Source organism: Gadus macrocephalus, chromosome 19 (assembly GCF_031168955.1).
Source record: "Gadus macrocephalus chromosome 19, ASM3116895v1".
Lineage (NCBI taxonomy): Eukaryota > Metazoa > Chordata > Actinopteri > Gadiformes > Gadidae > Gadus > Gadus macrocephalus.
This window is the reverse complement of record NC_082400.1, coordinates 13,665,517-13,689,641: the sequence shown is the minus strand read 5'-3', so window position 1 is coordinate 13,689,641 and position 24,125 is coordinate 13,665,517. Positions and strand designations below refer to the sequence as shown.

General features: G+C 48.4%; 2 protein-coding genes across 13 annotated transcripts in view; one reads left to right on the top strand and one right to left on the bottom strand.

Annotated features, from left to right (window-relative positions):
* Positions 1-14,804, top strand: part of acss3 (acyl-CoA synthetase short chain family member 3) — a 32,494-nt gene extending 17,690 nt beyond the window's left edge. The window contains exons 10-16 of the mRNA XM_060037906.1: positions 8,873-8,968; positions 9,973-10,036; positions 11,701-11,782; positions 12,633-12,755; positions 12,959-13,058; positions 13,300-13,475; positions 14,140-14,804. Coding sequence (XP_059893889.1) covers positions 8,873-8,968; positions 9,973-10,036; positions 11,701-11,782; positions 12,633-12,755; positions 12,959-13,058; positions 13,300-13,475; positions 14,140-14,223 — 725 coding nt within the window. The 3' untranslated portion in view covers positions 14,224-14,804. The remainder of the gene's footprint in view (positions 1-8,872; positions 8,969-9,972; positions 10,037-11,700; positions 11,783-12,632; positions 12,756-12,958; positions 13,059-13,299; positions 13,476-14,139) is intronic.
* Positions 14,679-24,125, bottom strand: part of ppfia2 (PTPRF interacting protein alpha 2) — a 126,315-nt gene continuing 116,868 nt past the window's right edge. For 7 of the 12 annotated variants that reach the window (XM_060037892.1, XM_060037895.1, XM_060037899.1 and 4 more), the window contains 10 exons: positions 23,042-23,104; positions 22,415-22,447; positions 21,889-22,064; positions 21,526-21,623; positions 20,915-21,090; positions 20,229-20,297; positions 19,347-19,503; positions 18,427-18,483; positions 17,164-17,260; positions 14,679-16,139 (listed from right to left, as the gene is read on the bottom strand). In XM_060037892.1, the coding sequence (XP_059893875.1) occupies positions 17,202-17,260; positions 18,427-18,483; positions 19,347-19,503; positions 20,229-20,297; positions 20,915-21,090; positions 21,526-21,623; positions 21,889-22,064; positions 22,415-22,447; positions 23,042-23,104 (888 nt within the window). In that variant the 3' untranslated portion in view covers positions 14,679-16,139; positions 17,164-17,201. The remainder of the gene's footprint in view (positions 16,140-17,163; positions 17,261-18,426; positions 18,484-19,346; positions 19,504-20,228; positions 20,298-20,914; positions 21,091-21,525; positions 21,624-21,888; positions 22,065-22,414; positions 22,448-23,041; positions 23,105-24,125) is intronic. The other 5 variants (XM_060037898.1, XM_060037902.1, XM_060037903.1 and 2 more) reach the window with 3 other exon arrangements.

Here is a 24,125-nt window from a genome sequence, read left to right as displayed (position 1 = left end):
ATTGGGTCAGTGATGGGCGGAGTCTGGCGATGTTGCGGAGGTGGAAGAATGCAGTCCGGGTGATGTTGTGAATATGGGGTGCGAATGAGAGGGTGTTGTCCAGGATGACGCCGAGGCTCTTGACTTTGGAGGAGAAGGGTACTGGGAATCCATCGATAATTATGAGTGGAGCTGGGGTGTGTTGTGATTTAGTGAGGGTGGATTTGGATCCGATGAGCAGGGCCACGGTCTTGTTTCCATTGAGTTTCAGGAAGTTCCTGCTCAACCAGCTCCGGATCTCTTCCAGGCACGTGATGAGGGAGGTGGGGGGGATGGCAGCGGTGGGTTTGGTGGAGATGTAGACCTGTGTGTCGTCAGCGTAGCAGTGAAAATGGACCCCATGGTGACGGAGGAGTGTGCCCAGCGGGAGGAGGTAAGTGGTGAAGAGGAGTGGACCCAAGACTGACCCCTGGGGGACACCCAGTGAGACACCTGAACACCCAGACTTGTGGTTGCTTAGTTGAACAAATTGTTGACGGCCGGTGAGGTAGGATGTAAACCAGGAGAGTGCAGCACCAGTGATCCCAATACCAGCTAGGCGGTCAAGGAGCAGAGGGTGGGAGATGGTGTCGAATGCTGCGCTGAGATCGAGGAGGATGAGAATGGTGAGTAATCCAGAGTCGGCTGCCAGGAGGAGGTCGTTGGTGATTTTGACTAGGGCTGTTTCAGTGCTGTGTTTTGGACGGAAGCCAGATTGGAACGGTTCATGGAGATTGTTAATGTCGAGGTGGGACTGTAGTTGTGCGAGTTGTTTATGTATTCTTTCCATTTTTTGTAGACCTAACAATCAATTTAGCACAATAAGCGTATTTGATACAACTATAGCCCCGTTGATCGGGGTAGATACATGCATAATAAGTACATGCAGCCGTACAAAGTCTAAAATATACCATTATAAGGCCTGAAGTCAGGCAAAGCAGCAACTATCAGTTGGTTTTGCAGGGGGTGAAATTGTGTTGACCTTCCTTTGTAATCCATCTACTCTGTTACCATTGAAGCACATGAACGCTACGGCATTGACGTTGCACAAGACCCAAGTCCTTTATCAGGGCTCTGTGGACAAGAGATTAGAAACACACTCACACGTGTTAACGTATTACAGTCTTGTGAGGTCTTGTGTCATGTGTTGCCGGGGTGATGGCCGGCTAATCATGCGTGCGGATAATGATACACGTGTGTCGGTTGAGGAGCTCTGTGGGGTAACTGGTCGTTTGTGCTCGAAGCAGTACGAGGTTTCGCTGGTAAATCTTGCCGTAGTCGATGTTGGCCTGCAGGCTAAACACTGTAGCATTGATCTGTGTGCAAGCGTGCATGCCTTACTATTAACGGGTATATTTGTTCAGTTGTCCCATCTATATTTATGTGCATTGAGCTGCCTTCTCATATTGAATGTCTGGATTTAAGATGTGGGTTGGTGGGGTGGGGTGGCATGGGTGTAGTTGGAGCGGTCGCGTTCTATTCCCTTATTTCATCGTTTTTAATCTCTTTTTTTTTTATCATAGTCCATTATGCATGTGCTTCTAATTTGGCCTTCTTCATCCATCCTTCCTTCATATGGATGTGTGTCATTACCTGTGACCTACGATGCTAGGCTTCTTCATTTCAATGCCAAACCGAGTGCAATGCAATCAAAATGAATTAGTATTGTAGCTCTGTGGTTAACATCTCGGAGAGTGACTGTAGTGGATCGTGTGGATTAATGTCCATTGTTTAAAGAGAACATACCTGTTAGAATGCATGCTACAGTCCTGCTGCAGGGAGGTCAGCTCTATGAGAAGCTTCTCCTCTCTGGTTTCAAGGAGGTGCTCCTCAAGCCTGTCCTTCATCACGGCGGAGGACTTTCTCCTCTCTGCAGAGCACAATGTATCTCCTAGACCAGTGGTTCTCAAATGGAGTACTGTCGAGTACCACACTGAGAACATTTCTAAAGAAATATAAAAAAAAAAAAAAAAAAGCTAACTATAATTTTCTTTTCCCCCTGAGCAAATGTTATTGAAATTTTATATGACAACCAGAAATCGAGAAAAAAAAATGCTGAAACTTAAATCTCGAGGAGAAAGGAGAGTCTGTGAAAACGAAAGTACATCCAGAAACACCAACATTTCGTCAGTTTCAGGAAGAATATTTTTTAATGGGATTCGCATCATTCACAGGGTTCATGCTCTGACCCTCTCCTGGCGTTGTGCTTCTTTTGAGGCGAGAAACTTGCCAACACAGGGCCATGTTTCATGATTATTTGCAACCTTTAATGTTCATGTTAACAAATTTCTACCATAAATGTTTGCGCCGGTGAAGGGGATAGTCAGCTGAAAAACTATCTTAGAGGGGGTACACTAGTAGAAAAAGTTTGAGAACCACTATCCTAGACCTCCTTCCCTCTCCCGAGTCCCTTCTGGAGCTGCTTGTAGTGCTGACCGTTCTTGACAACCCAGACAGAACCAATTTCTCCTTCACACATCATGTTTGCCGAGCCGGTTTTGTAATGAAAGACTGTAACCTGATCAGACATGACACACCGCCAGCTGCTTCGGCTCTGTCCTCTGCCTCTTTCTCCGTTAAGAACCAACTTCCTCTGTGAGAGAGAGAGAGGCCTTCTAGTTTGTGAAGTAAGTTTCCCCCCGGTACGGGCGTACTTGCAGATCTTACAGCCTGTTTTGCTCCGACGTGAATGCCTCTGTTGATGTTTGCAAATGGAGGGAGTTCTGTTTTGTCTAGAATGAAAAAATACAGAGTCAATTGTTGAAGTGGTTGTTGGCTGATATTGCTGACAATTACCGTTTCTTCTGACTGAACCTGTATTGACTCAACCTGACAAAATCCGACAAGATGAATACTTTCAAAGATTACTCAAACTCCTATCTCCTTCTCGCCAATGTTGTTATTATGCCTGGCTATTCAAATATTCATATTCATTCATATTCATGAATTAATGTAAAAATGTAAATGTGCTGATGTTATTGTAATATGTGATTAGATTAATGCAAATACTCAAAGTAAACTTTTGCAAAAAAACATTAGAAATGTAATATTCAACAATTAATGTTTGTCAAATAATCAATCAAACTTAACCATTTGAAAACATTGAAAATATATGAGTTTATACATTTTCCTTTGTACACTGAAACCAGTGAGTCAGTCTTATACTGTGAAGTATGAAGTTGAAAATTTGATAATGTCTTCAGTGTGGCATGGATGGAAATGAGTTTCCTCTCAAAAGTTTCCCTCTTAGTTGTAGTCCCAGGCCCCCCCCCCCACACACACACACACACACACACACACACACACACACACACACACACACACACACACACACACACACACACACACACACACACACACACACACACACACACACACACACACACACACACACACACACACACACACACACACACACACACACAGAGAGAGAGCGCGAGACAGTGTGCTGTCGCTGCATACACACCATCTACGTTATGGACTTGTCTGCACCAGGATCGCCTCGTCCCATCAGGACTTTAAAGTCTCTGTCGACTCGCTCCTGGACGCTAAGCTAACAGCTGTTCCACACCATTCAGTCAGTACTCCCAACTCTGCAGCTCATGAAGCAGAAAACATACATTTATGGCTTGTTTTGGAGCTCCGTGCCATATGTTGCTTGTAATGTTTCTGTCAGGTTTCCTCTCCGGCACCTTGCTGGCTGAACAACCCAGCGTTAGCTTAGCTCAGCTCCTTGGCTGAGCTCTCTCCCTGTCCTACTAATTGCTCGGGGACAACGAGCTGTTTTTTGAGAGACAGACTTTGCTTTTCTACGCTATAGTATACTGAAGAGAATCAATTGGTGTACGGCATTCAAACTCATTTAAAAAACAACAACCAAGCGAAGACATTCAATATACAATTGGAAAAAAAATTGCAAAACAACACTGGTTGTCCAGAACATGTTTCTTGTGGTATCTTCATTTGATAAATGATTGAAACAATCCGCATTATTCCAGTTCCTCGTAACCATTTCGGTCTTGAGGCCATGGCTCAGAATCCATCTTTAAGACGACTGTATCTCGAAGGAATGATTAGAGATGGGCACCATCGACGTGTTTCTGTCATATCCTCATAACAGCCGGAGGGACTAGAGGGCTAGAGAGAGGGTGGTTCTGCCGGTGCTGCTCTACAGAACCAAACAGAGAGAGTGGTTCTGCTACTGCTCTACAGAACCGAACAGAGAGAGAGAGAGTGGTTCTGCTACTGCTCTCTAGAACCGAACAGAGAGAGAGAGTGGTTCTGCCAGTGCTGCTGTTCAGAACCAAACAGAGAGAGAGGGGTTCTGCCAGTGCAGCGGTGCAGAACCAAAGGCAGTGTTCTGGTACGGTTCACTTTTAATCAGTGAGCAGATGCTTTCCTCAGAGCCGACTGCCAATGGAGGCTGAGAACAATCGAGGCGACCAAATCAATATCGACTACTAATTAAAGTGTTGCAGAACAGATGTCACACAAAATAATAACATATCTAAAATAAATGCAACATTGACATAGCTGTAGGAATAGGTAACGGGTCGGCATTATTTAACATTATTTCTCAACTCCGTGAGAAATAATTAGTGCTTCAGGAATGCTACATTCTGTATCCAACCGAGCTTTCCAGAAACATAAAATTGCACATGTTTACAATAATGATGCGCAATTAATCCGAGAGAGAAATTCAATGTGATAAATCGATTGGGCAGGTGGGTTTGGAACGAGGTCAGGGTTTCACGTGCTATGGTTTGGACCAAAATGGAAGGCATCCACTCAGTGCCATAATCTCCAATAAAACCCCACTTCAACTACAAATCCCATGGTGAATAGTTACATATCGGACCAGCTGGTCAGCCATAGTTGTATTTGATTGTCGTAATTTGGCTAATTCCGCGATTCCCTTGCATATCACGGCCAATTTGAGCTTTCTAAAGCTAAAAACATTCAACATCACAACAAGCTGTGCTGGCAGACCCAGGGCTCATTTAGTCAATTGGTTTAATTCCGAGCCTCCCTAGCCGCTAGCGGTGTTTTTGAGTTGGCGCCGTGAGAGGCTAAGTGGCGGGAGTTGTTAGCTTCCTCCCCCCCCCCCCCCCCCTTCCACGGTTTACATTTACCTTCAAACTGATGTGTTATTTTTTTAACCTTATACCAGAATCCCAATTTAAACTGTCTTTGCCACACACACACACACACACACACACACACACACACACACACACACACACACACACACACACACACACACACACACACACACACACACACACACACACACACACAGTGAGGGGTCTTTGAAGCCTGATAATAATCTGAGAGCTATTTTAAGACCCCGTCACCGTCCGCTCAGGGGAGGAAGAGGAGCTGGTGACGACGATGAAGGTTGCTGATGTCACACAGGTTGCCCGGCAACCGGTGTGCAGTTCTTTGACATTTTTTTTGTAGGACGGGTTGGTTTGCCCTGTAACACATACATACACTCTCACTCTCTCTCTCTCTCTCTCTCTCTCTCTCTCTCTCTCTCTCTCTCTGTCTCTGTCTCTGTCTGTCTGTCTGTCTGTCTGTCTCTCTCTGTCTCTCTCTTTCCCCCCCCCCTACCACCTCCATTAAGCTTTATCAGTAGGACATTTCAATTTAAGGGACGTGTTGTCAAAGCATGGAAATATATGGGTAAATAAATGAGACCGATGCATGAACGTGTGAAATGTAGTCTGTATGTGCATATATTGTAAACTCCTGGAAGAGGCAGTCAGTCATTCCTCGCAGATAAGACGCTCCCTCAAAGACAACACAGAGAAACGTCCATCAGATTATCTTCCTACCCTCAGTGTTTCAAAGGGGAAACAGGATATTGGTGTAGGAATGTCATATGATCCTTCGGGGATTTGATCGGCTCGTACTAAAGTGACGCACACACCAGCCAGCTGCGAGTTGGCGTGTTTTACCCAAAAGGATTCTTTCGGATATGATATTAATATTAAGCTTTCAAGTGAACGTCATTCATGTTATGTCAGCTGCGCTGGAGGTTAGGCTAATTGGACTCAGAAGTGAGGGGTGCTTTGTTGAGAGCTGACTCATTATAACCGTAGAGATGAGCTCAGTGTGTCTTTAGCGTTCGTTCATTCATTCAGTCACTGCTGTGCTCCTTTTAGAACGGCGACCTTCACCTGAACTCTCTTTCACTCCACTGTTCCAACTCTGAGGCTTAAAATGATAGCTTTAATCCATATCAGTGTTTCAATCTAATGTGAAACACTGAAATGTAGATCACAAAAGACTAGTTGAACATCCCTAAATGTCCCCTGTGTCACTCATCCCTTTGACCTTGGGTTGTGTGTGTGTGTGTGTGTGTGTGTGTGTGTGTGTGTGTGTGTGTGTGTGTGTGTGTGTGTGTGTGTGTGTGTGTGTGTGTGTGTGTGTGTGTGTGTGTGTGTGTGTGTGTGTGTGTGTGTGTGCTTGGTTGGTTCCCCTCCCCGGGGGCGACCGGCAGCAGCGATGCAGTGCATCAGGTTGTCACGACAACACACCGGGACTCGGTACCCTGAGCTCTCAGTGGGACCGGGGCGAAGATGCAGGGGATGGATGATGAGGCTGGGGAGAGATGACAGCCATTGAACCCCTCATCTCCCACCCCCAGGCGACGGGCAGTAGAGCCCTGATCACGGCTGAGTGACAGCTGGCTCCACATCCAAACCGTTCCTCTTTCATGTTCTTTTGCACTTTCTTCTTTTTAGCCTTATTGTAAGTCGCTTTGGACAAAAGCGTCTGCTAAATGCCCAAAATGTAAATGTAGCCTTTCCTCACTTTTCCTCCTTTTTTTTTATATTTTATCGTTTCCCTCCGTTGGTTTGTTGTAACGGTGGGCGATGGCGAGTCACGATGTTGGGCACTACGCTACGTACGTGGGCGGCATGTGGCTCAGGAGGTAGAGCGGGGTCGGCCGGCAACCGGAAGGTGGCTAGTTCGATCTCCGGCGCCTCCTAGCTGAGTGTCGAGGCGTCCCTGAGCAAGACGCCTCTCACCCTAACTGATACCGACGAGCTGGCTGTCGCTGTGTATGGTCGACACCGCCGTGTGTGTGTGTGTGTGTGTGTGTGTGTGTGTGTGTGTGTGTGTGTGTGTGTGTGTGTGTGTGTGTGTGTGTGTGTGTGTGTGTGTGTGTGTGTGTGTGTGTGTGTGTGTGTGTGCAATGTGCATGAATGGGTGAATGTAAGGCAATATTGTAAACGGCTCTTAGATGTTGAGAGAGGGGGAGAGAGACCTTAAGAGAGGGGGGGAGAGAGACCTTAAGAGAGGGGGGGAGAGAGACCTTAAGAGAGGGGGGGAGAGACCTTAAGAGAGGGGGGAGAGAGAGATGTAAAAGGACAGTCGAGGTTGAGCGAGCAAGGTACCGTGATTGGCTGAAGCTTGAGGGAGGATTATAGTCCAACGCTATATTTAAACGTACGGACCGTCTCAGGTTCTTGGCTGCCTCAGCTCCGTCTGGCTCTTTCCCGCTCACACGAGCGTGACGGCCGGCCTCGGCTCCGGGCTCCTTCGTGGAGCTCGTTTAGAGGGGCGGCTTCGCGCTCGGCCGTCCTAATGGGAGAGAAGACCTCCTACGGGAGATGGGAGCCAATGGCAAAACAATCGAATCCAAAACTGTATTTCCAATGGATTCAACTACCTGAACTTGAAGGATGGATATGATATCACTGGAAGGTTTCAGTCTAAAGTGTTCATTTAATTGGTAGGGGTAAAGTGGACCACACACACGCAAGCACGCACACACATACACACACACACACACGCACTTTTCAGTGCCAGGCACAGTCTCTCCTGGGGGGGGGGGGGGGGGGGGGGGGGGGTTCTGTCAGGCGACAGACAGACTGACAGATGGTCCATCGCCGACTCTCTGTCTTCAGTCTCTTTGTGGATAGCTGTCGGGGACTGCCGACAGGCTGCCGGTGATATTAATAATGTAATAACTTTGTTTTTAAAGCCACCATGTGTAAGATGTTAAGGATAGATTTAGTTGTTAGTAAAATGATCAAGATATATCTGGAGTACATGCTGATGCTAACTGATTGCTAAAAAAAGGCAAAATTCCATCAATTTAAAATCGCTCTGTACCACGTGTGTTGTATTTTAAATATTTTATTCAGTTGCGGGGTACAATCGTGTCTATTTTACTTGTGGTTATTGATGCCTTTGCTGCCTTGACTATAAAATGACACCCAGTTACCTTACCTTTACCTTAACTTACCTTGCCTTAGCACACTGCCCTTGTTACACTTACGGCTGTGCTACTGAAACCTGCACCTCGCTCCAGCTGTAGAGCGCCCTCTGCTTTGAGAAGAGAGCGAGTGAAGGGGTTAATGATAGGGATGTAGGCCAACCAGCTGGCAGGAAGGGAGAGGAGGAACAGGGGGAGAGAGAGTGAGTGAGCAGGGAGGAGAAAGTGCGGGAGAGTGAGCGGGGGAAGAGTGAGTTGGGGAGAGTGAAGTAGGTCTTCATGGTCGAAAGGTGACGTGCAAAGTTGTTATATTCAGGATTGTGATTTTGACTTTCTGAACATTGTATCGTTGGACTGAAAAGATGGAGATAGGGGAACACACAAATTGTAAACATTATTCATAATTATCCTGTGATATTTTTATTGGCCTGACATAAATTGACGTGGATTCCCTTTTCCATACATTTCCTACAGCAATTTTCCTGACTTTCATAAATACATTATGTCGTTCAAAATCAATGTCCACTGTTGAATAAAAACGATTTTTGAAGTGTTATCTGGAAGGGGAAGAGAGGAAAAGCATTGAATAGTAAATACATATTTTCTCTCTTCATTTCTGACCAGAAACTGGCTCTGCCATCACCTCCACCTGCATTGGCCTGGGGAACTCGCTGACCCCCCCTGCTGGCCAGGCCGGGAAGCCCGTACCGGGTTACAACGGTAAGAATCCTCGTCACATGACTGGCTAATCATTACATCGGAGATGACATTTCCTCCCCCACCTCATTCATTCATACACGGCCAACGCGTTGTAGAGGAAACTGAGACGAGTGTTTGCATTCTCTCTACTGCTGTCTGAAGCTAAGGTTAACATAATGGCACAATGGCCCCTCAATTTCGATTTCCATCATTTGCATCTCTTCTTATTGAGTCTTCATAAATATGAAAATATCAATTAAAAGGGGTGATATTATGCAACCAGGTGTAGGTGTGATCATCCAATACAAGCCATTTATAAATCTGCCTTTTCTTGTGTTTTAATGACATCACAAGTGGACGTGTGTCCACCTAGATGTATGCTGGATAGATCAGTCTACCGGCCTACCCAGTGGATGGTTGCAAATGTTGCTGATCTATCCGTCCTACATCTAGGCGGACACGTGTCACTAAAACACAGGATAAGGCAGATTTTCAAGCGGCTTGTAATGGCCGATCATGCTCACACCTGGTGGCACGATATCACCCCTTTGAAGGATGTATCAGCCATGTTGGGTGACGTCTCTTCTGTCGGTATTTGAAGCGAGAACCCAAACAAACAGAGCCAGATCGCCCCTCCCTTCCATGTTTCGTGCATCCAGTTAAAACGATCATGAACGCAGCGCAAAAACCCCACAACACCCACCCCTTGTCGGTGATTGGTTGGAATACTATTTATTTTGGTTTTGAGTGGTTTGTAGTACCATTTGTCTTTGATTACGATCTCGGAGCGTAGGCTGCCTACAGAGACGCGTTTTATTGACGGCCTGCTTATGGGGCGGGCGGATCGTGAGGAAAGATCAGATGAATGTGATCATTTATGTTTCGGCCAAGAATCGCTGATACAACCTTTTGATTAATTAAAAAAATAAGCAGTGAATAAGGTTTCCCCTGCTTCCTTCGTGGTCTTTCAGTGTGTGACGCTTGTTTCCATGGCGTGAATGTCGGTCTGTGTTTGCGTCTGACAGTGGAAGTCGTGGACGACGACATCCGGGCGCTGGCGCCGAGGATTCTGGGAAATATCGTGGTGAGGTAAGAGGCTGAGGAATGGGCCTGTATGGCCGCCGTGCTCACACGCGCACACGCACACGCACACACACACAGGCATACACACACTCTCTCTCTGTCTACACAACACGTAAACAACTAACCAACCACTTCTCGACAGAATTTCAAAAATCTTTGACAACGTATACAAATTTATGAAAGGCAATGTCTATCAAAGGTTAACATTTCACATTTATCTGTGAATAACTCAGCCTCCAGTTGAAGGGGCCCTCAAAACCTTTAAAGTCGAGGTGTGTGTGTGTGTGTGTGTGTGTGTGTGTGTGTGTGTGTGTGTGTGTGTGTGTGTGTGTGTGTGTGTGTGTGTGTGTGTGTGTGTGTGTGTGTGTGTGTGTGTGTGTATTGTGATGGCAGGGCATTTTCCTTCAAAGCCCCGGCCCTTCAAACCCACATCCTTTGTTCCTCGGCTATCTTTCCCTCCATTACCTCCGTTCTCTCTCATCTCTCTCTCTCGTCTTTCCTCTGTCTCCCCTCTCTTATATCCCTCCTCTTATCTCTCTCTCTTCGCTGTTCCCCATCTCCCTTTGTCTCTCCCCGCTCACACTATTACCTCAAAACACACACACTCACACACCTCGACCACACTGACCTCCAAACATGCTTTATTCCCGTGCTCTTACAGCAGGATTAGGGGCGGGCGAAGGGCCAGACTTCCACGGGAAAAAACAAGAAATGAAGTCCTTCCTTAGAGCATGAACTAAATTGTTCTCAAAGGGAGGGGAGGAGGGGGGGGGGGGGGGGGGGGATGCTGGCTCTGCTCGTTCCGATGGCGAAAACATGCACTCCTCACATTTAGTTTTCACTTCGTCTGTCCGTTCCCACCATGCGTCAGGACTCGTGCAAAAGTCGATGCTAACTGCACGTAAACTATCCTTTCACGTGACCGAATCCATGATGCCGTCCTTCACAAGGACCATCGGCTCATGTCCGTTTTCCTAGTTTTTATTGGACCCCTCTTTTCCGTTTGCTGGCACCACCAAGTCAAGGAGGGTCTCTAAACACTGTGTGTGTGGGGGGGAGGGTAGAGGGCAGGACAGAGTTTCAGTCCTGGTGTAGACCGACTTAGACATTTTGACCTGAAAAGGGTTTGAATGAAACAACCACCTCCCCTCTGCTCCCCCCCCCCCCCCCCCACACACACACACACACACACACATCCCCACGCCCCCCCCCCCCCCCCCCAGAAAGGTCAGAGCTAGGGGGTCACGCCAGGTCAAGTCCAGACCCACTGACCCCCAGTGTCTAGACTCGGAGTGTAACACTAGCCAACGGCCACATGCCCCTCTATTTTTGTTGGTTCACGGTAGATTGACAACCATATCTGAGACATGGATGCATGGATGCATGCATACATACATAGCTCAATTATCTTGATATGGTTGTCAATCTACCATGTATCAAATTAAATATGCATTCATTAATTAATGTAGATGAACGATTCATCCTCACTTTCATACATAAGTGAGTCGAAGATGAATGAATGAATGATTGCACGCATTCATGTCAATGCATTTATTCATCAATTCATTCTTTCTCGACTCACTTATGAGTTGTATGGAAGTGAGGGTGAAACAGACTCTGTGTCTGGGCTCAGTGAGTGTTGATGTCTCTCTCTCTCTCTCTCTCTCCAGACTGCCTCTTCCCCCAGGAGCAGCTTTGTCGCTCTGGCAGAACGCTGCCCTCTTCAAGGAGCTCTACTTCACTAAATTCCCAGTAAGTGTCTCACTCTAATACTGTAGGAAACTGCTCCCTCTCACAGCCGACGGCAAACAATAAGAGCTTATTGGACAGGCAAAGGATTTTCTCACATTTAATATGGACACCTGCATTTAGATATAACACCCTCAAGCGAATTGTCCTGATATTTTATTTGATGGTAAACTATAAAACAGCTTTTAAGGTAAATGAACGTTGTTGAGTTGTCGTTTTATTGCAAACACTCGATTACGTTCGCGATGCGGTCCAAGGCCACCATCAAGTGGTGAACGTCTGCATTGCAGGATAAGGATTCGACCGTATCACTAGCAGGATAAATGATCATGAACCATTAGTAGTTTTCGTTGAAAAAGTGTATTCAAATGTGAATGGTGAAATATTTATGCCTTTTTTTGTTAAACGCATGCAAAGTTTAAATGAATGTTCAACTTAAAAATACTTTGCACAGCAGCAGAAGAACAATTAAATAATTAAAAAGATTGCACAACATTTAAAGGTGACATATTATACCACCAGGTGTGAGTGTAAGTGGGCGTGTCTATCTAGATGTATGACGGATAGATGAGCAACGTTTGCTACGGTCCACTGGCTAGGCTTGTAGACTGATCTATCCAGCGTACATCTCGGTGGACACGCCCACTTGTGATGTCAGAAGAGGCCGATTTTCATTACTGCTTGTAACGGCTAATCACACTCACCTGGTGGCATAATATGTCACCTTTAAAAAAAAAAATTCAACTTAAAAATACTTTACAAAGCAGCAGAAGAACAGCAGAGTGAATAAGGACCGCACAAAATTGTAGAAAGATGAGCAAAGCAGGACAAAACATTGTGGATCTCCCCGCAGGGCTTCTACGACACCATGGACGCCGGCTACGTGGACGAGGACGGCTTCCTATACATCATGTCGCGCTCTGATGATGTCATCAACGTGGCCGGTCATAGGCTCTCCGCCGGGGCCTTGGAGGAGGTAAGACCGACCATAATAATATTCATAAAGAATGCATACATAAGGGCGGTTTGGGATTCAACCCTCATGCTCGAACCCCTAGCTGTTCCGGAAATACCGGTCGCCGACTTTACTTGGTACCGTAATTCACTTTGGATGAAATTGTCGCTATAGCATAGCTCAATGGTCAACTATAGTTCTATTTATTGTGCCCTGTGCTGTAGTCTCTGCTGCAGCACCCTGACGTGGTGGACTGTGCGGTCATGGGCCTGGACGACTCCTTGAAAGGCGTCGTCCCATTGGCCATGTGCGTGCTCCGGAACGGTGAGGCCACGCCTTCTCATTAGAATATCACTGCCGGTTGACAACCATTAGCATGTCCGAGTGGTATGATTCATTCGCTATTTCTCTGTATATTATTCAACCCTTAAGTGTTCCCTTGGTCGGCCTTCAAATATACTAATGTTCAGATGGAACCGTTACATGTAGGCCTTTAGGTTACTGGTTACTCCTTACCTCACGAGGTAGAGCGTGTTGATTTGTAAATGAATGGGAACTTCCACAGGTCTGCAGAAGAGCCAGCAGGAGGTGGCGGCGGAGGCGGTGAAGCTGGTGAGGGAGACCATCGGGCCGGTGGCCGCCTTCAGGAAGGTTCTGTTCGTTAAGGGGCTCCCCAAGACCCGGTCGGGAAAGATCCCCCGCTCCGCATTGGCCGACCTGGTGAACGGGAAGCCATACAAGGTGGGCCAAGTCTGCTCGTTGGTTGGTTTGTTCGTCTATCCGCGTCTTCGCATTGACTTTGTATGTGAATCGCACCGTGCCGAAACTTTGCTTCTTCGCTTTTGACTCCCGCCCCAAAAGGTTCTGGGTTTCATCCCCCACATTTCCACATCAGCCCCTCTACCCGCTTCTGAATTAACTGTCAATCACCTACTCCTCAATTACCAAACCCGTAAAAGTAAAAAAATCGTAATAGAAATATGAATTGAAGGTTATCATTTATTATGTCCATGCCTTCTCCTTTCCCTAGTCATCAGTATACCCTCACTCCCATACAACTAAGGGATTCGAGAAAGAAAGAATGAATGAATGAATGGATTCATTCTTTCTTGTAACCATTATGAGTTGTATGGAAGTGAGGGGGAAGCGGACTCACAATGTCCGGGCTCACCAGTCTCTCTCCAAACTGTGTAGTCTCTCTCCAAACTGCAAGAAAGAAATGGATGAAGAAATGGATGATTTTATGTCGCAAACATATCTATTGCATTCAAACATATCTAACCACGATAATAATTGTGGTTTGTGTGCATTACGACTCTTCTAACCAAGCTCACAATGCAAATGACGAACACAGCGAGGCACAATCTGGATCTGCCATGAACGATGACGGTGTGTTTTCTGCCAGATCTCTCCAACCATCGAGGACCCAGACGTGTTCAAGGACATCGAGAAGCAGGTCCGAGCAGCCCTAGGGCCCCCAGCACTATGAGGGCCCCTGGAGAGAGGACCCAGGGGGGCCCAGCACGCCGAGGGCCAAGGGGAGAGGACTCCCAGGGGCCCCTATCCCTCTAATGGCATTGAGAAGAGTATTCCCAGTGCATAGACTCCCCAGGGGCCCGCCCCAGCTCGACACGTGAGAACATCTGTATTCATCCACACATTGCGGTCACTGCAGTGTTCTGCGCGGATTGCTCTTGATTTTCAAAATAAGAGCAAAAAAAAAAAAAGGACCATTCAGTGCATATGAGGAGATATCGTGGTGATATCGGATACCTTGAACCTTCAGTCGGTCTATTGCGCTGCGGCGATCAGTCTTGTCAACGTTTTAACTGTTGAAACATGTACAGATTTACACATCAATCAAGTCTGTACAAACACACACACATACTATTTTGTGCCGAAGTCAAAGTTTAGAGTAGAAAAATGATTTAAGCGCTGAAAGTATTACAACTAGTTGTCAACTGACAGTAGTTTATTGACAATGAAAATGTATTTCGCTCACCACATAGTTTTGACCAAAGTACAGGTAATAAATAAAAAAAACAGAAAAACCTTTGACACTTAACAAAATGAGTCGTTGTTCGTGCAAATCGCGGATGTCGTAAACCCGTTCCGATCGAAAGAGGAGTCCGTCCAAAATGAACCGAAAGACAGACTGGAGAGGGGAGAGGTCGTAGGGGTCACCCTGGCAACCCTGACCCCCAAAACGAGAAAAATACAAAGCTTTCGACAGTTTAACACCGACGTAAGTCACAGCAAACCCACGGGGTGTTTTTGCGGTTCGGTCGCCTCACGTCCAACATGTTTCATATACACGCTACGCACACGATGGGTCTGAGTGGTCACTCTCTCCGGAGGATTCACACCGCTGTCTTTTGGTTGTGTGTGTGTGTGTTTACCAATTCATTAAAGGACGTCGCATCACTTTAACGAACACAGTCCTGCTTGTTGGGAATTCCTCTGAGATTTAAGTTTGTGCGATGTCCATTTTGAGTAACGTCCATTTTTTCATGATCTCCGTGGCAACTTGTGACGTCAATTCCAGAGTAAATTTTTTTTTATCAGCGCATCTCTCGTTTAAAACACTTTGTAGCTGTTCTATTTTGCGTTTTTTTTTTTTTTTTTGACCACATCCGTAAAATAAAAAATATGACGAGGCTTGGAATTTTGTCGTTGGCCAGCAGGGGTCAGGCTTTCACGGTTTTTCTCTGGGTCTGAGCGGTGTGCGAAAGACATCCAGACCTGTCACAGTATCATCGTCCTCCTCATCTTCATCAGCAGCACGACGGCTGAGTGTGAAACTCAGTGTGGCGAAAGGGGGGGGGGGGGGGGGGGGGGGGGGGATGCCACGGTCGTGTTAAGACTGTTTTAAAGAGCAGCATGTTTTAAAACCTACCAACCACGGGGTTCTGACCCAATATCCTTCTTCTTCTACATAGATGTGTATATGTATATAATATATTTATATCTATATACTTACATTTAAAAACAGCATTATTTATAGTTCATTTACAGTCCGACCCCTACACATCTGTCAGTAGTACACCGTAACGTTATGCATCCACGAGTATCTGTACATGTAAAAGGTACAAATGTGGCGGGAGGGGGGGGAAGGTATAGCACCAACATCTGGGATGGGGGGGGGACGGATGGACGAATGGGCTGGGTGGGTGGACCCCCCCCCCCCCCCCGTCCAACGCTAAGCCTCCAGGGCCGCTGTCTTGGTTTCAATGACGACGGGTTTGGGAGGACAGTGGTTGGCGGTTAGGGGGTGGGCTTCTTGGCAGTGCATGTCATCAGAGAGTTCTTTATTTTATTTATTTTTTTGTTCCCGGTTTGGCTTGACGAGACCAGGCCGGACGGGCCCGGGGTCGGAGGTCAGAGGTCAGGAGGTTAGAACTGGAGCTGGGGAGAGAGGCGGGAGACACAGAGCGGTTAGTGGTGGTCGTCGTGGCTGGTCTGGTGGGGGGGGGGGGGGGGGGGATGAAGGTGGGGGAAAAGGGTTTATCTTGTGAATGTGGGAATGGTGGCATGTCCGAGTTCAACGTTTTGACTCCTGATATGAAATGAGATGATTAAAGGTGACATTATACCACCAGGTGTGAGGGCGATTAACCATTACAGGCCGTTTTGAAAAATCGGCCTCTTCTGACATCACAAGTGGGCGTGTCCACCTTGATGTGTGCTGGATGGATCAGTCTACCAGCCTACCCAGTGGACCGTAGCAAACATTGCCCATCTATCCGTCATACATCTAGGTGGACACGCCCACTTGTGATGGCAGAAGAGGCCGATTTTCAAAACAGCTTGTAAAGGACTAATCACCCTCACACCTGGTGGTATAAAATAATCCCCTTTAAAGCAAATATATGAAATACATGTTTAGCCCCACGCACCTTCAGAATAGAGGCGGCCAAACCACAAACAAACCAAACAGACGTTTGAAAACGAAGACCACCTTTAAATCATTGTGTAGCTTGAATGTGTGTGACTGTGCATGCATGCGCTTCTGTGTGTGCTGCATGTAAACCTAAACTTGTTCATCTGATAGTCTTTGGCCTCGGCTACACTCGTCGAGTCAATGCAACTCTTACACTTGTGTGCTCCGGCCTGTGTGAGCCGGAGGGAGGGGGGGGGAAGAGAGAGAGAGAGAGAGAGAGAGAGAGAGAGAGAGAGAGAGAGAGAGAGAGAGACTTAACGTCCACCTAGGCTATATATGAGGTTCACCTCAAACGAGAAGCCGACTTATTGAAATGAGCGCTTTACAATCTCAGGTTCAGATCAATTTGTTCCGTACATGAACCTCCATTCACGTTCAGTACCTCGTTTTGTCAATGTGTGCCTGGCGGCATCGCGACATGAGAAAAAGTCGCGTTGAAGCGACGAATGTGACCGAGTCCCCTCACTAGTGTGTGTGTGCGGGACCTACAGGCTGGTGGTCAGACCAGGGGCCAGGGGCCCTTCCCCTCAGCACGAGTACGTTCTTACTGTGGAGCTGTCCAGACGCTGCACCATGGACGGCCCCACTGGGGAGGGAGGGAGGGAGAGAGAGGGGGGGAGGAAGGGAGGGTTAGTTAGTGGTGGCCTTCTCGGTCGTTTAGAGATAATTTGAACGAGGACCCCTGTGGGGCTTGAGGGCCACTGTGGGGTTAGAGGGCCACTGTGGGGTTAGAGGGCCACTGTCAAGGGTCAAGAAGCTGGCGGGGATGTGGCTACAGCAAAATGGCCCCCGTCCAGCACATAGCAAACACTATTTTCTTTAAGTATAATTATTTACAATTTCATCATAAATTATCTTAACAAAAAAAAATTCATGGACAAGATGGGCATCTTCTCACAGCCATGTTACCACTCGGACACCAAAAGTCATTTCATTTTTTTTTTTAAACAAAACAAACAAGATGGCGTAGCCAAAGGCCACGCCCACCGGGAGATGACAACACAGAGGAGGGGCGTGTCTTGTGTGCGGACGCGGGCCGCCATTTTGTTAGAGGAGAACTCAGTGGGATGTTTTCCACCATGCAGGCCACCGGAGGACATACTGGTTCAAACCAGACGCACCAAAACAAAAACATAACTGCTTATCCTTTTGTTTTTAACCGTGTTCTCTTTTAACAGACTAAGGGAAGGAGTGGGGTTGGGTTGGGTTGGGTTGGGTTGGGGGGGGGGGGGGGGGGGGGATAGATAAGCTACATAACATTTAGCTTGAAGACTTGTTGGAAACGTTCACATCAGCCCGCATGTCAGCCATTTAGTTTTCTACTTTTACTTCTGTTTCTAAAGGGCGTGTCAGAACTGAGGATTTTCAGGACCTATTCTACAGAGTATACCTTATTCTACTTGTTTCAAATCGTCCCCATGCGTTAAAGGGCAAAACCGGTCTTGGCAATCAATACAAGAAAACGGTCTATCCTGCTTTCACTTCAAGATCCGTTACCAAGACACTGATAGGCTAATGAGGAATCACTTGTGGGTAGGGGGCCGACAGCAGCGCCCCCATGTGTTCAGAGTGGGGAGGTGGTGATAGGGTGGTGGGCACTGATAGGATGATGAGGAATCAACCTGTGGGGGTGGGTGGGGCTACACTGGTGTTCAGAGGAGAGTGGGGGCAGTCTGGGCGGGGGGGGGGGGTGATGTTAGTGGGGTGGGGGGAGGGGGGGTTCCCAACACGGTGGTTAGTGAGATAGCTGACCTTGGTACCAGTCCAAATACATGTCGTCAGAACTGTCGCCCAGCCCTTCATAGAGCACTGCGCCAGTCCCAGGGGAGAGCAGAGACACAGAGTCAAGGGTGCACACGCCAGCACGCACGCACGCACACACACATAGATACAAACAGACACACCAGCACGCACACACACATACAAACATTCACACACACACACCAGCACACACACATACACTTAGCCTCACTCTCGTGCACACGCCAGCACACACAGACATACATACACTTAGTCTCACTCTCGCACTCACACTCGCACACGCATGGGTGGGGGGGGGTTAGAATACGTCTCGGCTGTGCGTTAGTCTTCACCTTGGGACTCGAATAAATTGCGTAATTTACAAACGGTTGCAGGCGTCTAGTCGTTAGATTAGCGTTTTCAAATCAAATGCAGAGTGGAATATTTTAACAATAGTCGATAGACACTTCAACCCACTGATCCATTAACCCCACTTGTGATGTCGTTAGTGGATGGGTTTAGATTTATTGTTATCAATTACCGTTTGCTGTAGGCTTTATTCACCGAGCAGCCATGTTGGTTCTAAATGCTAGCTGGGTGAGGAGACAGAATGCGTGCTCAGCTTCCCCATCCAGCTAAGCATTTAAAACCAACATGGCCGCTAGGTGCCATTTACGTTTGATATTCCAGCTAACAATCAAGCTAGCATTTAGAACCAACATGGCCGCTAGGTGCCATTTACGTTTGATATTCCAGCTAACAATCAAGCTAGCATTTAGAACCAACATGGCCGCTAGGTGCCATTTACGTTTGATATTCCAGCTAACAATCAAGCTAGCATCCAGAACCAAGATGGCCACCGGGCGGCCCTTTAAACAGGACGGTATTCGGTGAGGTTGCCGAGACGATGGAGTGGAGTGGGCGGGGCTTACCCTCCGGGGGCAGGCGGCGCGAGCGCCCCGAGCCGGTGGTGAGACGGAATCCCGCCGGGAGCGTTTCCGCCGAGCCGGGCATCATGCTGATCCCGTGGACGTCCCGCGGCGGGAACTGGCGCCGCCACGACGGGCCCCGGAAGTCCTTGTCGTCACACTGGGGGACGCAACGCGGTTACTGGTCGTCAATGGGGAACGGAGTGCGTTTATACGGCGCCCTTCCTGACCAGTGGCTGCTTGAGGCGGTCAGGGTGAGGCGTCTTGCCCAGGGACACCTGACTGCTAGGAGGAGCCGGGGGTCGAACTAGCAGCCTCCTCGTTGAACCACGGTTGACCCATGGATGCTATGCTAAAGGGTGCAAATACATGATATCATAGAGGGCCAGCGAAGGGCTATCAGAGTGCTAGCGCGAGGCCTATAGAGGACTTTAAACGGGTCCAAACAGATGGTAGCATGGAGGCAGAAGGGCTCCATAGTTAACAGCCTCCATCCCAATGAAAGCCCAAAACACAGCTTAAAGGTGATCTAACCCTATCCTACCCTAACCCTATCCTACCCTAACCTGCTCGTTTCAACTCGGCCCCCCTGCGTTGGTACGCTTGAACTTTACGAGTTAAAGGACCCAATCAAGAACAGTATCCACTTTGTAGTCACATGGGCTGTGGTGTTGGTCCGCGCCGACCAAGAATCAATGCTAACTGTATGCTAATGTGGAGCTAACACCGGCGTGGAAAGGGGCCAATGGAACGCGTCTAAAGAGACACACCGACGTCACCGGGGGATTAATGGCCCGCGTCGTGTATGTCAGTGCTGCGCGGTCGACAGGTCGGTGACGCAGCAGGTAAAGACAGACCCCCCCCACCCCCCCCCCCCCCTCTCACCTCGTCCAGGCGCCGCTCCGTGCCGAGGGCCAGCAGGTTGTTGTACTCGCGCTCCAGAATCTGACGTGCCTGAGGGGGACAGGGAGACAGTGTGAGGGACCACGGCGCTCGGGCGACTCCTCCACGCGCTGGGGTTCAGCGACACACACAGAGGGGCGGAACTGAACCGTCGGGGCAAGGGGGGTGCGGACCGACGCCGACGTCCAGGGAGGCTTCCAGGGCAACGCACGGAGCTGTGTTACGTTTACCTTTAGGGCATTTAGCAGACGCTTTTATCCAAAGGGACATACAATAGCTACATCTATCAGAAGATGGAGAGAGGGTTCGATTCCCCTCTGCCCCCCACAGCCTTAATGAAGTAAACGGTGACCAAGCTGCCAGAGCTGCTCCTCCTGTAGGAGTTCCTCTTTGAACCACCACTAAGGACATATTGTCTCAGGTTAAAGGGTCGAACCCTAACCCCACAGTCCGTCTTTCCCTTGGTCTGTCCTCTCGTTCGTTGTTTGTTTGAGGGGGTAAATCGATGAGATGATTGGTTAACCGGATATTTTGTAAGATGAATAAGTGTAAAATCGTTCCAATGTGTGTGGACTCAAAACTATTGGTCGCTGTCATCTTGGCCACCCTGGGGTCAAAGGTCACCGAGCGGGGGGGAGGCGGCGGCGGCAGGCGGTCGCCGCGGTTACCTGAGTGTTCTGGTTGGGGATCTGCAGCAGCAGCGCCAGGCTGCTGTAGTCGAAGTTGTCGTCGAGGGCGACCAGGGCGCCGTGCACGCCGCTCTCCAGCAGGATGTTGGCGTAGTCGCGGAGACCGATGCTCTGCACCCAGCGCATCACGCGCTCGTTGCTCCACACCAGCACGTCTGGGGGGGAGGCGGTACATGTGGAAGTTATGGAAGGGAGTTACCAGTTATTAAAATCAGTTTTTATATACAAATTCAGTTATTCTCTCTCTTGATGTTATATCACTACAGTACCGTGTGTTTCCTGTGTATTATAGTCACTACGGTACTGTGTGTATATTATAGTCAGTACAGTACTGCATGTATATTAGAGTCAATACGGTACACCGTGTATATTAGAGTCAGTACGGTACTGCGTGTATATTATAGTCAGTACAGTACTGCATGTATATTAGAGTCAATACGGTACACTGTGTATATTAGAGTCAGTACGGTACCCTGTGTATATTATGGTCCGTACGGTGCCGGGTGTATATTAGAGTCAGTACGGTACCGTGTGTTGCCGGTATATTATAGTCAGTACGGTACACCGTGTTGCGTGTATATTATGGTCACCGCGTGTTTCCTGCTGGCTGTGCTCTCTGCGTCGCTCCAGCTCCTTCCTGTCGTAGTTCAGCTTCTTCAGTCCCATGATGCCGTACTGCAGACTCGTTCTGTCACAAACACACAAACATATTCCAACCATCCTCCAACAATTTGGCAGCTTCCTGTTTGCTTCACCATGACGACCGTGACAGCCATTGCAGCAGCCTCGCTCTCCCAAATCGTCTCTCACACACACACACACACACACACACACACACACACACACACACACACACACACACACACACACACACACACACACACACACACACACACACACACACACACACACACACACACCTTGAGGTGCATGTGTGTGCGTGCGCACGTTACCTGTGGAAGCTGTCCACCATCTTGAGGTGCACGCGGAGGTCCTTCTTGGTGAGGTGGTCCAGCATGCGGGCGTCCACCAGGCACTCCATGAAGTAGGAGCGGTACTGGGGCAGGCCCAGGCTGGGCAGCCACTCGTTGCCGATCCACTCGTGGTTCATGTCGCCGTAGGCCAGCGTCTGCCCGTCGCCACGGCAACGACGGGAGGAAACGAGCGGGAAGGACGACGGAAAGAATGAGCGGAGGTTCAGAGCACAAGAGAGGGGATTACAAACATTGAGTGTGATCAATTGTTATTGTGGTTTGTTCTGATCCTCTTGCATGACCACAGTGGATATCTGAAAGGGTCATACTCTCAAGGAAAGAGTATTGCCATTATGAGTGTGTATACTTCTGAGTATGGCCAGTACGTCATTATTCTTCAGAGTATTGCCAGTATGTCCTTATACTTCAGAGTATGGCCAGTATGTGAGTTTAGTTAGTAGTTAGTGCTTGAGTGAAGACGTATTGGGGGTTTGTAGTGCAGTACCTGTGCCCAGCTGCCTTCCTCAGACTGAGATTTCTGTAGGAAATGTAATGATTCATATTAGAGGAAAATATGAGTCACTGGAATGAGTATAGACAAAAGTACAGATGTGACACTTTGCTCAGACTTCAGTGTGCACCGAACTGTTCCTTAAAGAGCAGTGCAAGACCACAAATCACTGCTCAGTGTCTGGAACGGGGGCCGGAAATGAAGCCATTACCCAGCCGCACCACCACCCGCAAGATATCATCTCCATTCCCACTGAAGGGACACGATGACCTCGGACACACACCAGCAAGAACCAACCAACGCCGCACAGACTTCTCTCTGATTCTCTTAGGCTGAACCGCTAGTTTATTAAAGACACAAAGATCGGACAGGAGCACTAGAGTAAGTAGACAAGGGGACAAGGAGACAAGGGAACAAGTAGACGAGGGAACAAGTAGACAAGGGAACAAGTAGACATTGGAAGAAGGAGACGAGAGAATAAGGATACAATGCAAGTACAAGTGAAGACGACGGCCGCAAGACGACACAAGGGGGCAGGAAGGTAAGGAGTTAGTGGACGAGGGAGCATGATAAGGGAAGGAGACGACGGAGGACGAAGAGGGCGAAGACGAGGACACTGACCGTCTTGGAGGGAGCGGCCATGGTCTCCATCTCCTCGTGGGTGACCCACACGTTGCCCGACGCCTACGCAGCGCGCGACGCGGGGGAGAGGAGGGGGCGGGGTTTGGGAGGGCCCGGAGGCGGCGGGTGATTGGTAGTAGAGGTTCCGGTGGGAGGGGCAAGCAGTGTTAAAGAAGAAGAGCGGCACCACTGTAAGCCAATAGTGTTATAGCATCACAGTCAGACGAAGAGCGGGCAGCACGGCCCCGCCCCCCCCGCACCCTGGGGCGACGGGCGCATGAACACACACACACGCACACAAGAAAAACACGCACACACGAGAAACACACACACAACACAACACAAGGGTGACAAGACACAAGGGACAACAAGGGATGCGATGAGGAGGTATTGAATACCAGGTGGTATGGTATACAAACTGGTATACAATATGCATGGTATACAAACTACATTTCCCATGAGCCATCTGTGTGTGTGTGTGTGTGTGTGTGTGTGTGTGTGTGTGTGTGTGTGTGTGTGTGTGTGTGTGTGTGTGTGTGTGTGTGTGTGTGTGTGAGCTTCCCACTGAGACCTGACCAGGACCATGGGGGGGGAGTGGGGCTGTTGCCATGGCTGTCTTGGTCGTCACGGTGAAGCAAACAGGTAGCTGCCACCGAAAATGTGCAGCACTATTTTTGGGACCGGCCTCTTACTTATCGTGTGTGTGTGTGTGTGTATGCGTGCGTGCGTGTGCGTGTGTGTGTGTGTGCGTGTGTGTGCAAGCAAAGGCGGTACGAGTTGATCATGGGTGTGGTATCCATGGCAACTTGTGCCATAACAAAGCGAACTGCTGCTGTATAAATAGACAGTGGGCCCATCCCACTGACAACACAGTCCCTACTCCCTAGTCTGTGCAGGTCCCCACTGCACACTAGAGCACAGCCAACAGAACACTCACATGTCCAGACGGAGGGGCAGATAGCTCACAGACTGTGTGTGTGTGTGTGTGTGTGTGTGTGTGTGTGTGTGTGTGTGTGTGTGTGTGTGTGTGTGTGTGTGTGTGTGTGTGTGTGTGTGTGTGTGTGTGTGCTCATTAGTTTTATTC